Genomic DNA, 16,090 nt, shown 5'->3' with positions numbered 1-16,090 from the left:
ATAATGACAGGACCATTGGCCTGGTTGCCATTGTGACAGAGGCCCAAGTCAAAACTTATGCAAAGATGGGTGCGAGCTTTAACATCTGAACACAAAAGACAAGGCCACTGGCCTCACTGCTGCAATCCTACAGACATTCAATCAGTCAGACCAAAGTAGCTGTGCAAAGAGAGCCCATAACAGATGCTGCTCTGTCAGGTAAAAGTAAAAGGCTATTTTTGGGTTAACCACCAAGCAAAGGGCTAGTGGGGATGGAACTCATGACCAAAGAAATACGAATGTCTAAAAGTTAGAACCACGAAATCCCAGAGAGAATCATACAATGGGGAATCCATTCAATTTTGCTCAACGTGAAGAGAATTTGCTTAAAAGGACAATAAGATTCATCTTGGTCAAGCAGGGGAAAGGGATCTTGCTAATACAGGGAGGAATTGGAATTGTAACTTAAAAGCACAGCAGAATGTATAGCCGCAGCATGGGGTGTTTTGCTGAATAAAGAAGTTAAAGAGGACTATCTATAGTTTAGTATGGTAGTTGCCTGTTAAGTATTGTGAGATTCTTTGATTTGATTGCTGGAAAATTTATATCACTTTTTAAAAGTTATCGGTCCTTTCTGGGGATTGTAACAATGGAAACATTTGGAGTATTGTGAGCAGTTTTGGGCCCCATATCTAAGGAAGGATGTACTGGCCTTGGAAAGGATCCAGAGGAGGTTCACAAGAATGATCCCTGGAATGAAGAGCTTGTCATATGAGGAACGGTTGAGGTGCTCTGGGTCTGTACTCGTTGAGAGTTTGGAAGGATGAGGGGGGACCTTATTGAAACTTACAGGGTACTCCGAGGCCTGGATAGAGTGGATGTGGAGAGGATGTTTCCATAGAATCATAGAAACCCTACAGTGCAGAAGGAGGCCATTCGGCCCATCGAGTCTGCACCGACCACAATCCCACCCAGGCCCTACCCCCACATATTTTACCCGCTAATCCCTCTAACCTACGCATTTTTTTAGGATTCTAGGGGGCAATTTTTAACCTGGCCAATCAACCTAACCCGCACATCTTTGGACTGTGGGAGGAAACCGGAGCACCCGGAGGAAACCCACGCAGACACGAGGAGAACGTGCAAACTCCACACAGACAGTGACCCGAGCTGGGAATCGAACCCGGGACCCCTGGAGCTGTGAAGCAGCAGTGCTAACCACTGCGCTACCGTGCCGCCCCCTAGTTCCACTAGTATTCCACTAGTAGGAAAAACTAGAACCAGAAGGCACAACCTCAGGCTAAAGGGACAATCCTTTAAAACAGATGAGGAGGAATTTCTTCAGCCAGAGAGCGGTGAACCTATGGAACTCTTTGCCACAGAAGGCTGTGGAGGCCAGGTCATTGACTGTCTTTAAGACAGAGATAGATAATAAGTGGATCAGGGGTTATGGGGAAAAAGCAGGAGAATGGGGATGAGAAAAATATCAGTCATGACTGAATGGCGGAGCAGACTCGATGGGCTGAGTGCCTAATTCTGCTCCTATGTCTTATGGTCTTGCTTGCTATTAACATTTGTCACTCCTGTGGTCATGCTTCAAAATTATTATCAGTTTAACTCAGAGTAATATATTCCTCTTTGGATGTGATTTTGCAGTTGAGCGAGTTAGAGATCTTGAAGCTGGAATTCATTGCTGAGTAAAACGAAAATAACAAGTTTAGCACTAAACACAGGCGAACAGTTAATGCTTCCTATGGACATGAATCCATTTTAATTTATGTCTGTTTTTCATAATAATCAAGAGGCCAATGCGATCATTAGTTTATTTTCAGAAAGCATGCACATCAATATTTCATTCAGTGTTATTATATAACTGAATGAAAACTAAGCTACTTTTTAATGTTGATTGCATTAGATTTTTACAACCAACTTTCATGGGCATTAGTTGGGATAAAGCATTCCTAAGTTAAGGAAGGGGGAAAATCAGCCAGAATGCCCGCCCTTTATCCACATTTCTAGGAATTATTTGATACAATTGTTGAGTACAAGGCCCAGGCTCAGCTCTGATGCCTCTGATACTCGAACAGGTTGCTGACACAAACTGCAATGGCTCATGTATGGTGGAAGAAAACTTGAAACACTTATCAAAAGGGCCCGAGTAGAACAACAAACAGCCAATGTATCAACATTGTGACCCCAAAGGTGGCAGAAAAATTAATGGAAAAACGTAACCACAATCGATCTTTTAAATATTCAAGCAGCAATTTAAGAATCATGCTTTAAAGCAAAAATTAGGGAAAGAAGCCATGGCAAATTTCTGATGGGAGGGACATGAAAATGACATCAGTAGTCTGCTCAACAAAGCAACAGAAAATGAACTATTTAAATGTGTTTAATCAGAAGCACTGGCCAGAAGTGAGCTGCAAATAATCAGACGTCTGAGGAGTTCTGATGGAATAAAAGATTTTGCATGATTGTGCTAAAGCAGGCTTACAGTAGTGTAAACCCAGGAGAGGGGTCATCATGTCAAATCCTTCTTCCATATTGCAACCCCACTCCTCTCAGGCTATGGTATCTGAAGACTTGCCTTTAATTCTCATTTAGCCCTGACTATCCCATTTTGTATGTACCTTGGAACCAAGGTCTGGACCTAACCATTCCTTTTAACAAATGATCAATTCAAAAGAATTCAAAACAAAAGAAATTTTGAAGGAAATTAGGAAAACTTGATAAGGCACATTGTTATTTCAGTATTTAGAACACTTGGAAATATTTAACTAGTGCACTAATCTACACAAATCAAGTTTACTGTACACCATCTTAAAACATTTTTGCATAAGAACACAATTCTACCCGATTCTGTACAATTCTACACAGCAAGGCAACAATGCCCTCAAAGTGAACCCATTGTAACTGGACAGTGATCTGTCCAGAAACTATAATGAAAATTAGAACCAGTATCCAGATTATTAATTGCGATGAACAACTTATTTTGCAAATCAAATCAATGATCTTGAATTTTTCTGGTTTCTTTACCTATTTCTTTGTCATGTGCAATTTCTACTGATTTTGGTCGAATAAGTGATGAAGGCAGCTCAGATTTTGGTCTAAGAACAGCTGAATCAAAGTCTGACTTTGCTCGATTGTGAGGCAGCTCTCCATTTGTCCTATTAAAACAACAAGAATGCAGAAATTGTTAAATGGTTTATCATTTCATTGAGTATACCAAATACTTGAGCATCATCTGTGGTGGTAGCTTGACTACCCGGTCCCATAATCTTCATTTTCAAGTAGAGTCAGAATGCAATTATGGCACAGGAGGCAGCTATTCGGCTAACCAAATCCATGCCAGCTCTCTGTAAAGCAATAGCCCCAATAAGCCCCATTTCCCCACTCTATCAAATGCCCATCTAATTTCCTTTTGAAATAATTGGTCAATTAGCCTTATGGTTATCATAAGAACATAATAATTAGGAATAGAAGTAAACCCTGCAGTCCCCCGTGCCTTTTGTAGCATTCAAAAAGATCATGGCTGATCTGATTGCGGCCTTAACGCCACTTTCCTGGCTGTCCGCAATAACTCACGACTCCCTTGTCGATCAGAACTCCATCTAATCCAGGCTTGAATATTTCCAAACACCCAGTCTTTCCTGCTCCCTGGGGAAAAGATTTCCATAGACTAATGACCCTCGGAAAAGAATTCTCCTTAACTCCATCAAAAAATCTCTCATTTTTAAACTGAGTTCTAGATTCTCCCATAAGGAGAAGCATCCTCTCAGCATCCACTCTGTCAAATTCCCTCATGATCTTATATGTTTCAATAGAATCACACCACATTCTTCCAAACCCCAATGGATACAGGCCAAACCTGATCAACCTTTCCTCTTAAGATAATCCCTTCGGCCCAGGAATGAGTTCAGTCCAGTCTTCTCTGATATACCCTTCTTTAAGTTAGGAGATCAAAACTAAGCACAATGCTCCAGATGCAATCTCATTAAGGCCCTGGAGAACTGCAGCAAAAAAGATGACAAAACAACACATTGACCATCTTTGCAGCCATTTGTTTGGCCCTAGGATGCAGGGCATCAGGTTCGAGAACTTAATTCCAATAGTTTTATTATGCAAGGCTTTGATAATTATTAGAATCTTTCATATCTATAATTTTATTCTGTAATCACAGTTTAAAATTAACTGCTTCAAATCTGACTTTTTGTTGGGCAACTAACAATCATGGAATTGGGGGAACAGGAAACACAGATGTTTGCAAAGAACAAACTTGTTTTATTATGGAATTCATTTGAGTCTTGCGCTGAAGCTATCTTAATGGCCACAATTAGGTGTTTACTTTGGAATCAGTATGAAGGGATAGTTAAAGCAGCCTGAAAATTTGGATGAAACCATTTAATAGACCCGGACCAGAGAGGAAACTTTTATTTGTTGATATTATAAGAAGTGGTTGACTTCAATAATTTAGTGTGAGCTTGGGTTAAGATACATGGACAAGAGAATGTAACTTTATTAATGGCACCTCTGGAAGGAAACAGATCATTTGTTTGTCATGGAATGTTTTCTTCTGGGGTCTAAGGAAGTAAACGACAGCACTGTGTTTCAGTTTATAACCCATAAAGCAGAAATTGTTGGGTGTGGGGTGACAAGATAAATTGCATCCTATAGCCAATCGGAGGAGTGAATTTGGACCAGTCAGTTTTGTTGGCACATGGCTTCTGGACAGAGTTCAACATCATGACAAACACAAAGAGGAGGGAGAAATTAGATGATATTTTTGGCGGAAGAGTATCCCAGGTTAAATCCCTCCACTGAATGCAGTGGTCATTGGGAGATTCTAGGAGTTATAAAGTTTATTCTCTCAACAATCCAGCCATGAAATGATAATAAACTATCAGTCTGAACAGGGTATACGTTTCTGATAAATAGTCAACAGTAGTCAATTAAGGTCCGCATCCTTCTATTTACATACTTTTTACAATTACAACATGGTAACAAGCGCTGATTGCATGCAATTTTGAAGACTGGCCTACCAAAAAAGATAAATATATATTCCTAAACAAACATACAAATTCAGGGGATATACAAAATAATTCATTTATTTTACACATCTTGTTTGATCTGGCTGTGTACAAAAAAGTTCCATTCAGACACAATGGCATTCTAGTACAAATCACTGGTCGTAAAATATGAGTTTCAGTTCACCAGTGGCACAGATTTGTCAAATGACAGCCCTTTAGGAGTTAACTTTGCAGCAGGCAGGACCTTAAAATTACGGGACTCGTCACTCAGAAGGTGAAATAGATCTCTGCCAAACAAATCACGTGGAGGGGGTGGCGGGGAGCTGCAGGTCAGGTGCAATCATCAACAACCCCCAGCCCCCAGCTTTCTTTCTTAGCACATTACTTTAATGTCACAACTGTGAAAGCCATTCCTTTTATATTTGTTTTGGATCCAGGAATTGAAAGATCATGGAGACCTCACACTGGGAAGCATGGCTAATTATGTTGTGCATTGCGAAGGCTGCCTGTGGACATAGATACGCTGATTGACCTACAGTTGTCACCTATCTGAATGCAGGAAAATGTGAAGCAGTAAACTCGGCAAGAACAGGGAAAGAAAACACATAAAATAGCAAGGTTTTAAATGGAGCAGATGCGATTTGATATACAGATACAAGGTTATTAAAAGTGGCAGCGGTCGTCAAAATAAAAAATAGGCAAACAGAATACTTTTAGTTTTACGTACAGGGATAAAATACCTATTGAGCTATTACTGAACTCGTACAGAACCTTCGATTTGAGTAACAGGCACACCATTACAAGAATACAAAAGCAGCAGCAAGATCCGGTATAAATTTACTTGAATATTATCGACAGGGTCTATTTGGTATCATGAGCTTTCAGAGCACTGCTCCATCATCAGGTGAGGGGAGCAGCGCTCATAAAACTCGTGATACCAAGTAAACCTGTTGGACTTTAACCTGGTGTTGAGAGACTTCTTACTGAATATTATCAGGGATGAAATGTTGCATTGATACAGACAGGTCTGAGAAGTTAGTTACTTGAAGGCAAACCCAAGAGAGGGAAAGGTTTTGGAAGGGTAATGATATTATGTTGCTTCCATTAGTTGATGAAATAGTAATAGAACAAAGGTTCAAGTAAATTTTAAAAAAAATAAGAGAAGGGGTATTTCTATAAAGGACGAGTAGAATGAAAGTTTATAGAATTTCACAGCACAGAGGGAGGTGATTTGGTCCATCGAGACTCTGCTTTTGCTTTGGAAGGGGCATTCGATTAATCACAACTCCTCTGCTCTTTCCCATCAGATTTGCATTTTTTTCCTTTAAGTATAGATCAATTTCCTCTTTGAATGTTATTACTGAATTTGCTTCCACCACCCTTCCAGGTAGCACAACCAGATCATACTTGCTGTGTAAAACATACTTTTTTAGATCTTTATCCTCTTATTATTGACCATTCTGCCCCCACACCAGAGTGGGAGTAGTTTCTTCCTGGATCTCTTACAAAACCCCTCATAATTATGAGTACTTCTATTAAATCTCCCCTTAATCCCCTCTGCTAAAAGCAAAACTTCATTTTTATTAAAGTTCCTCGACTATATAATAAACTAATAAATATAATCCAAATCCCTTCTAAAGCACTCAAATCCTCTCTAAAGTTTGATGCTCCAAAATTGGACACAATACTCCAGCTGAGGTGTAATCAGTGAAGTTTTGTTTATTTGTGATGAACCTTTACTGAAGCAAGACTTCATTAATTATTTTAAAGAGGATTTAAGTCGGTGCTTAAAAATCTTGAAAAGATATAGGGAGTGGCAGGATTGCGATTAGACAAGGAGGTCAACACACAGAAAAGATTCCGATGTGGTTGGTTGAATTACTGATTTTTGGGCTGAAATTTTGTGATTTTAAGTGAATGGTGCCAGCTTGTGCCATTTCCTTCCTGTGGGAAAATATAATACTCATGATCGCATGCTTCATCTCTTATGGGATGTGAGAATCGCTGACAGGACCAACACTTGTTACCCATCACGAACTGCTCTCGAGGTGGTGGTGGTGAGCCACCTTCTTGAACCTCAGCAGTACATCTTGTATGCGCAAACCCAAAGTGTCTTTTGTGAGTTCCATGATTTTTACAAGTAACAGTGAAAGGTGATATAATTCCATTCAAGGATAGTGCATGGCTTGGAGAGAAGCTTGCAGGTGGTGGGTGCTCCTATGCATCTGCTGCCCTTCTAGTTGGTAGAAGCGGTCGTAGGTTTGGAAAGTGGTGGTGAAGGAAGATTAGTGCAATGCACCTTCCAAATGGTGCCACTGCTGCCATTGGACAATGATGATGGAGGGAATGAATGTTGATGGGGCGTTATCAAGTGGGCTGTTTTGGCCTGGATGGTGATTACTTTCTTGAGGGAAGTGGAGAATCACATTCCTGACCAGAAAGGTTCAAAATTGCTGAGGAGGAAGTGTTGTACGGTCTGTTGGTACTCAAAGTTGACAAGGCACCTGGACTAATGAGATGCATCCAAGGATATCGAAGGAAGTGAGAATGAATATTGCAGGGGTGCTGGCCATAGTCTTCTTTAGACTTGGGCGAGGTGCAAAAGGACTGGAAAATTGCAAGTGTTATGCCCTTGTTCAAAAACGTTGCAAGGATAGGTCCAGCACAACAAACTAGTCAGTTTACCATAACTGGTGGCAAGTTTCTAAAATCAATTATTTGGGATAGAATTAGTAACCACAAGGAAAAATATGGGTTATTTAAGAAGAGCCAGCCTGGATTTCAAAAGGGGAAACTGTGTTTATAAAACTTGCTGGATTTAGGGTCAATGAGGGTAGTGTCATTGATAAGGTGTACATGGACTTTCAATAGACATTTGATACAGTGCCACATGGCAAACTTGCAAGAAAAGTTATAGCTCATGGAAGGGACAGGGGCAATATGGATTTTAAAAATTGGCTGAATTATAGGTGTAATGGTCAATGGATATTTCTCAGACTGGAGGGAGGTTTGTAGTGGTGCTCCCCAGGGGCTGGTTTGGGACCCTTGCTTTTCCCGATATATATCAATGATCTAGATTTTGGTGAGCAGGGGAAATTTTCAAAGTTTGTAGATGATACAAAACTTGAAAGTATTGTAAACTGAGAGCAGGACAATATAGAACTTCAAAAGGATTTACACAAGTTGGTGGAATGGGCAGATAGGTGACAGATGAGGTCCAATGTGGAGAAGTGAGAGGCTGGAAGAACTTGGACAGACAATATAAAACAAGGCGCAAAATTCTTAAGGGGCTGGAGGAGCAGCAGGATCTGGGTGCACAAATGCATATATCACTGGAGGTGACAGGACAGTTGGAGAGAGCAGTTAATAAGTCATTTAGCATTCTGGGCTATATTAACAGGAGTACAGAGTACAAGAGCAAGGAGGTTATGTTGAACTTTTACAAGACACCAGTTAGACCTCAGTTAGGAGCCACACTATAGGAAGGATGTGAACACACTGCAGAGGTTCACAAAAATGATTCCAGGGATGAAACATTTCATTAATGAGGGGACTGGAGAGGTTGGGACTGTTCTCCTTGGAGAGTAGAAAGCTAAGAGGAGATTTGATAGAAGTGTTCAAAATCATGAGCAGGCTGGACAGAGTTGATGAGGAAAAAGTGCTCCCGATCGTAAAAGAATCAAGGATCAGAGGGCACAGATTTAAAGTGATTTGCAAACTATGTAACTGTGCTGTGCGAAAAATCTTTTTCACATAACAAGTGGCTCAGGCCTGGAATACACTGCCTGGAAATAAGTTCATAAAATATAGGAGCAGAATGAGGCCATTTGGCCCATCGAGTTTGCTTTGCCATTCGATCATGGCTGATATGGTGGTGGTGGTGGTGATATGTGGAGACAGAATCAATCAAGGCATTCAAAACGGCGCTATATTATTTGATTAGAAACAATGCACATGGATACAGGGAACAGGCAGGAGAATGGCACTAAGTCATAATGCTCAGATAGCTGGTGCAGGCATGATGGGCTGAATGGCTCCTTCTGTGCAGTGACAATTCTGTGTCATGTGCCTTGTATATGGTGGACAGGTTTTGAGAGTCAGGTAGTGAGTTACTCACTTAAAAATTCAGAAATTTGCAGAATTCCCAGTCTCTTGCCTGCTCTTGAAGCTACAGTGTTTATATGACTAGTCCACTTAAGTTTCTAGCCAATGGTAACCCCCAGGACAATGGCGGGATCTTACTGCTGATCAGTCAGTCTTTTGTGTTTGTAATACACATACACATATTCAAGGAACACACTATATTCTACATAGTCCCCCAATCAGCTGTAAAAATCTTAACATGAACTGATCTATTATAAATACAATAGCCTGATCAGTCAGCAGTAAACTCCCATCTGTGTTTCTAGCCTCCACTATAACTATCTCTTTCACATGTTTTAAGTTTTCCTTCAGAAGGTGAGCAGAAAATGTTGGCTGAAATGTTGGACCTGATCAATTCTTCAGAGGAACTCTCAAGGTAACAACTGGTCTTTCCACAGCAAATGTTTTACAGTGTAATGATAAATTTGTCTGCCCCAGTGTTACAACTAATAAATATCTCCATTCATGATGAAGTACATTCATTGTTTGTTATTTCAGCCCACACGTATATTCATAACACTGACAATAATGGCAATCTATAGGAATCTCAGAAAAATAATCTTACTTGGGTAAAGGTAGAGGCACTGAGGGTTTCTCTGGTCGTCTGGGAGCCAGGGATGTTCTAAAAGGATGACCTTTCAAAGGGAGGTTGGGCTTTTTGGGAGGTACCATTGGGGCGGTTGGTTTAGTTGACTTCTGATCATCTGTGCAGTGGAAAAATAAAGACAACAATAAATTTCATCTATTCACCTGCAAACCAAAATTTTGTCCTCGGATTCAAATAAACATCAAGATACCAAGAAATATGTTCACATACTTTGCATTTTTTTAAATATAAAAGCTTGAACTCACAAACTTTGATTTATTTCCACCTCTTCTTGCATGCATAATTCAAGATACAATTATCCAACAGCTTTGAATTATTTTATTTTGATGATACCAATTACTGATAAAAAAAACTATTTAACGCAGCTCAGTCACCTTCATTAAAGATAACTTTACATACTGACATTCTTTATATATGATCCCTGTAGAGACTGTTGGAGTGAAATCATAGTAAAGGACATAAAATGGTTACCTGGCACAAAATGGACTCTGGGAAAGGACATTAAGAGGCACTGACTTTGGGCACAGACGTTACACAAAGAGTTAAAACCTGTAGTGTTTAAATTACTGCAGGAAACAGGTCAGACCTTGAGGCACCTTAAACTTGAGATAAAAGCAGACCCAGAACAATGAGTTTGATAACAAGATCAGCCACTGATGGGGACATAAATGCATAAATGTATATAACAAGATCAGCCATTGATAGAGGACATAGCTGCATAAACGTATCTACTCTATGTACAATGATGTGATAACTGTCAATGTCCGTACTTGTCTACGTATAACGATGTGTTAACTGTCGATGTCCGTATGTGTCTACTCAGCTTGTAACGATGTGCTAACAGCTAATGTCTGTACTGCCTATTATCTAAAAAGTATAAAAGATGCTCAACTACCATTGTGTAGCTGAGAAGGTGACTGCCTGCACTGCGGAGTGCCAGCGCTTCTCCCAAAGCTTTGTCCGAATAAAACTGTTCGTTGAACCTCCAAGTCTGACTCCGAAGTGGTGAATTTCCCACAACAAGACCATTAAAGTTTAAAGAGAATATCAAACACCCACTGATCAGTGAAAGAGATTTTGCCACAAGATTCTGATACAAGAAACAAGTAAAACAAATATTACTAAATAGCCACCTGTCCTGGATGAATACTTACACTTTGCATTAAAAACATATATTAAAACAGTCACATATTCCACACTAAAGCTCTAAATTGAACTTCCCTCTTTTCCTTATGATTTCCCTTTGAAGTCAAGTTAAAGTTTATTTATTAGTCACAAGTAAGGCTTACACTAACACTGCAATGAAGTTACTGTGAAATTCTCCTAGTCGCCACAGTCCGGCGCTTGTTCGGGTCAATGCACCTAACTAGCACGTCTTTCAGAATGTAGGAGGAAACCGGAGCACCCGGAGGAAACCCACGCAGACACGGGGAGAACGTACAAATTCTGCACAGGCAGTGACCCAAGGCGGGAATCGAACCCAGGTCCCTGGCGCTGTGAAGCAGCAGTGCTAACCACTGTGCTACCATGCCGCCCACTTTGGTTACTTTGAAGGTTCCTTCATACCACGGGACCAAACCAAGTGTCACAGCTCTCAGGAATTCACTTTGATTTCTCCTCAGTGTTCCGAGGCATGAAATTTCATGGGAATACTTCCAACAGATTTTGATGAAGCGCTGCCCCCAGCCTTTCTCAAGAACATCACTGAGGTTGTTTCATCTCAAGAATGGGCGTGCATGCTTGCTTAAAGCCACCACCTCAGACATACAACTGATTTCTGATTGCCTTTTTGCTTCAGGTGTACAGCTGTTTTACAGTGATTAGCAGGCTCATTCTTTTTCTGCCGGCTGAATTCAAAGCTTACACCCACCAACTTGGATGCTTTCAGCTGAAACCCCCAAAGATCTTCTGGAAAGATCCCAGAGTCAACTCCGCAGAAATCAAACCAGGGGCCTACCTTGAGTTATGTAGCAACACAGATTAGATATGATGCCTGATTGATACCTAGATTAATTAACTTTTAGCTTCAAAATCCAACTTTTTGAACCCTGAAGTGTGCATGAACTAATGAAATCAGGGCAACTCATCTCAGACTTGCATCTACAGATTGCCAGCTAAAAAAAGACCACCTGCCAGTTTTATTGCTTTCACTTTCCTAACTCCGCATACACACAGATGGAACCCTTTGAACTATCAGTATTTGAAGTGTTCTGGCAATTTCTAACATCCAAAACTTTAATTACTTTACCCATGCAAAGTTAGCTTCCCATAGCTGAAAACTACCTTGAAAATATGAACCATTAGCTAGATGATTGACATTTAAAAGTTTCAAAAGGCGTTGCATTCTGGACAGAAGAATTAACTAAATTATAGTTAAAATGACCAAACTTTCACATTCTAAGGATGCCCCAAACCCCTCAGAGCCAAGTAATACTTAAGTGCCCTCAGTGTTGCAAAGTAGGAAAATGTAGCAGTTCATATACAAGCTTCCACAAATAAAATCAGAAAATCTGTTTTATTGATGTTGGTTTAGGAATTTAAATTAACCAGGGCAATGGAAATACACACTCCAGCTCTTCTTTGCGAAGTGTCACTGGATTTTTTACATCTGCCAGAAAATCTATTCACCTCTGCCTTAAAAATGTTCAAAGATTCTGCTTCAACCTTTACAGAAAGCGAGTTCCAAAGACTTATGACCTTTCAAATGAAATGATTTTTATCTCATCTCAGTTTTAAATGGGCGATCCCTTATTTTTAAACAGTGACTCCTAGTTCTAGATTCTCCCACAAGATGAAATATTATCTCCACATCCACTCTGTCAAGATCCCTCAGAATCTTATATGTTTCAGCTAAGACATCTCTTACTCTTCCAACCACCAGTGGGTACAAGCCTATCCAACTTTCTCTCAGACAATCCACCTATTTCAGGTATTTGTCCGGTAAACCTTCTCGGAATGCCTTCCAATGGATTTACATCTTTCCTTAAATAAGGAGCCATTACTGTACACAAATGTGGTCTCACTAGTGCCCTGTACAACTGAAGCATTACCCCGTTACTTTAGTAACCAATCCCCCTCACAAGAAATGATAACAAAAACGAGGAGTGGGCCAGTCAATCACTCAAACCAGCCTCCCATCCGTTGATTCCGTCTACACTTCCCGCTGCCTCAGAAAAGCGGCCAGCATAATCCAGGACCCTCACACACTCAGAACATACTTTCTTCCACCTTCTTCTGTTGGGAAAAGATACAAAAGTCTGAGGTCACATACCAAACGACTCAAGAACAGCTTCTTAACAAATGCCTACTGGAAGTCTGGATGCACTCTCTCTCTACAGGACCTCCATTTTCACATTTTCCCACAATATACTCCATTTGCCAGATATTTGCACATTCATTTAACCTTTATCTTTTTGTAGCTCTTTTTGCTGCTCTCAATTTATTTTCTTACTTATATTTGTGTCATCAGCCAATATGTCATTGTTCCTTGGTCAAAATCCTAGAATTCCCTATCTAATATTGTACACTACAAGGACTGCATCGGTTCAAGGAGGATCATGGCATCTTTGCAAAAGCAATCATGAACACCTTAAAAAATAATCAGGGATAATCAATATAGGTTGGCCTTCCCAGCAATACCCATAGCCTAAAACCAAAAACATAAAAAATCCAAGAGTAATAGAGTAAAGAGAGGAGCACTGGCAAGACCTGCAAACATAAACAGCGGGTTGTCCATTCAGAAATATAATTGTAAGAGGATAGAAAGAGAGAGAGAACTTCAAAAGGATACTGATGGCGATGAAATGGAGAGTGAACAGAGAACAGTTAGCACACTAAATGAATATCACCGAATTTTCATTTTGAACACCATAGCAACCCGATGTCTGGAACCCAAGCTGCTGCAAGGGCTTTGACATATTTGACAGAGGTTCTCAACAGGCCTACAGTACTCCAACAAACCCCAGGAAATGGATGCCAGCTTTCTATAGGTTTTCTAGATCGAGACAGAGATGTAACTTGTAAAGGGTTAACAGTCCTCATAAGAAGTCAAATTACGATTGAAAGTTATTAGCAAATGCCAATATCATACCATAGTCAAGAGAGGCAGCAAATCTAACTTGGTAAACTCGGGTTCATCAACGCTATCAAAGTAATGGAATCAATCATCAGGAGCAGATTTCAAAAGTACCAGTATCAGATAAGCCTGATAAAGAATCCACTTAGTTTTAGATGGGGGTATTCCTGTTTAATGAATCTTCTCTTTGTCAAGAAACAAACAACAGCCAAAGTGAACAGCGAAAAGGCTGTTGCAATTTTTTGTGAAATCTTCAGTCTATGGAAATTCAAAGTAAAGTCTATGTGCTCTTAAGATATTAACTGAAGGAAACAACGGTGTATACTTGTTGAGAATGATGCAGATGGGTAGTATTTGAGAAGAATTGAGTGGTGTGATAGTGTATTCCAGTGGTTCCCAAACTTTTTTCACTGGGCCGCACTTTCGGAATAAAAATTTGCTCGTGCCACACCAAATTTTTTATTGTTAAGAAATACATTCAAAAACAAAACAAAACAACTCCTAGCAGTGCTTGATTCATAGCATAGAACACAACTACTTTATAATATGATCATGGGACATCCAGAAAGTATAAAACAATGCTTGTTTAAACCATGTTTAAATGTTTCTTTGATTGTCCTTGAATCTTCCTGCCACACTTGCCATCCTCTCTCGCCGCACCAGTGTGGCGCGCCGCACCCTTTGGGAACCACTGGTGTATGCTGATAGAACTCATTGCTCCAAACACATGATAACCGAAATGCAATAAAAACCTCGTACACATTGGCCAAATTGAAAGGTGATACGAAACAAAGGAGTACAGTTGAAACAGAAAACAGCCAAATCAAATCTGTAATTGGGAAAATGAATCACAAATAGAATGAAATAAGAGTGTACGGTTATAATTATTAGCAGGAAAAGCAGATGATATAGAAATAGCTAAAGGTGAAGTGGGAAGGAATCTTGTGATCATTGTGGCACAGCAATAAATAAAGCAAATAGGATGCTGAATATGATTTCTGAGCGAGCGGAGTTTGCAATTCTAAAATTTAAGAATGGCCACGCCAACTAAGTCTCGACTACCATGCTCAGTTTTGATCATTAAAATGCAAGATAAATTTCAAGCCACAGAGTGGTGAGAAGAGCTACAAAGCCGATTTATTATTAAAGGGATGACTGAACAAACTGGAAACAAAAGGTGACAGGCCCTTATAGGAGTATGCAAGATGTAAAACAGGGTTTCCTAACTGTGGGGCTCCTTGGGAGACTCCAGGGGTCCCACAGTGGCCAAGCTGATGTACAAGAATTGAAAAATGCTTTAAGATGCTTGTCCAATCAGAGGCTGGCTTCTCCAGAACCTAGCCTCCAATTGGGCAGGCTGGAAACGGCACAAAACTAAGCCTTCAAACTTGCAGATGTGGGCGAACGTGGACAGCAGAGTGATTGGGACAGCAATGATTTAGTGGCAGGGGAAGCAGCCATTAGAGGAGAAATGGACCTCAGGCTGGAATGGGGAAATCGAGTCTCAGAGTGGGAAGGAGGATGGGCCTCGGAGCAGGAGTGAAATTGTGGCAAGAGTGAAAATGGGGTGAGACTGGGGGTGCAGTGCGAACAGGGACCACGGGTGAGAGAGAGAGAGGAGGAGAGTTGAGGGTTTGTCTTTGTCTATGTAAGTGCACGTAAGAGAAATGTGAGTGTGTCAGTGTGTATGTGCGAGTGAGAGAGAAGTGAGAGGGTCAGTGCTCGAGTGTGTGAGAGAATGGTGTGTGTAAGAGGGAGCAGTAAGGACATGAGTATGTGAGAGAGAGGGGATAGTGTGTCTGTCTGAGAGAGAAAGGGAAGCGAGAGTGTGCGAGAAAAAGGTGCATGAGAGGGGTGAGGGTGTGAATGTGTGTGCATCCACGTATGCGCACATACCAAAGAGTCTACTTGAGAGGTGAAAGCAAGTCTGTACACGTGTGTCTAATATGAGAATCCAGCTTTCCAGCAGCACTCCCCACCGCAACGCCCCCCCCCCACCCCATCCCATTAACCAATTGAACTGTATCACTCCACCCATTAAAAATTTCAAATAGGTAAGACTCAAGTACTTTTTAACCAAAATAACTTTTAAATTATAATAAATGTACATATAAGAAATAGAAAAGACTTGTACAGATTAAATTTTTGTCTATAGCTATTGTGCAAGAACCACAAAAAAATTGACTGTTTAATTCTTCAAAGAATAACAAAAAAATGTCACGGGTTCTGTCAGTACTCTTGGGAGGTTAAACCGGTTCC

The 16,090-nt window shown here is 40.4% G+C and overlaps 1 protein-coding gene across 4 annotated transcripts in view; it reads right to left on the bottom strand.

The window, feature by feature from the left end:
* The window catches only part of cd2ap (CD2-associated protein), a 234,441-nt gene that overhangs the window by 21,657 nt on the left and 196,694 nt on the right, over positions 1 to 16,090 (bottom strand). For all 4 annotated transcript variants that reach the window (XM_078212880.1, XM_078212882.1, XM_078212883.1 and 1 more), the window contains 2 exons: positions 9,715 to 9,853; positions 3,016 to 3,146 (listed from right to left, as the gene is read on the bottom strand). In XM_078212880.1, coding sequence (XP_078069006.1) covers positions 3,016 to 3,146; positions 9,715 to 9,853 — 270 coding nt within the window. The remainder of the gene's footprint in view (positions 1 to 3,015; positions 3,147 to 9,714; positions 9,854 to 16,090) is intronic.

This window comes from Mustelus asterias, chromosome 5 (genome assembly GCF_964213995.1).
Source record: "Mustelus asterias chromosome 5, sMusAst1.hap1.1, whole genome shotgun sequence".
NCBI lineage: Eukaryota > Metazoa > Chordata > Chondrichthyes > Carcharhiniformes > Triakidae > Mustelus > Mustelus asterias.
The sequence above is the reverse complement of the archived record's forward strand: the minus strand, read 5'-3'. Positions and strand labels throughout refer to the sequence as shown.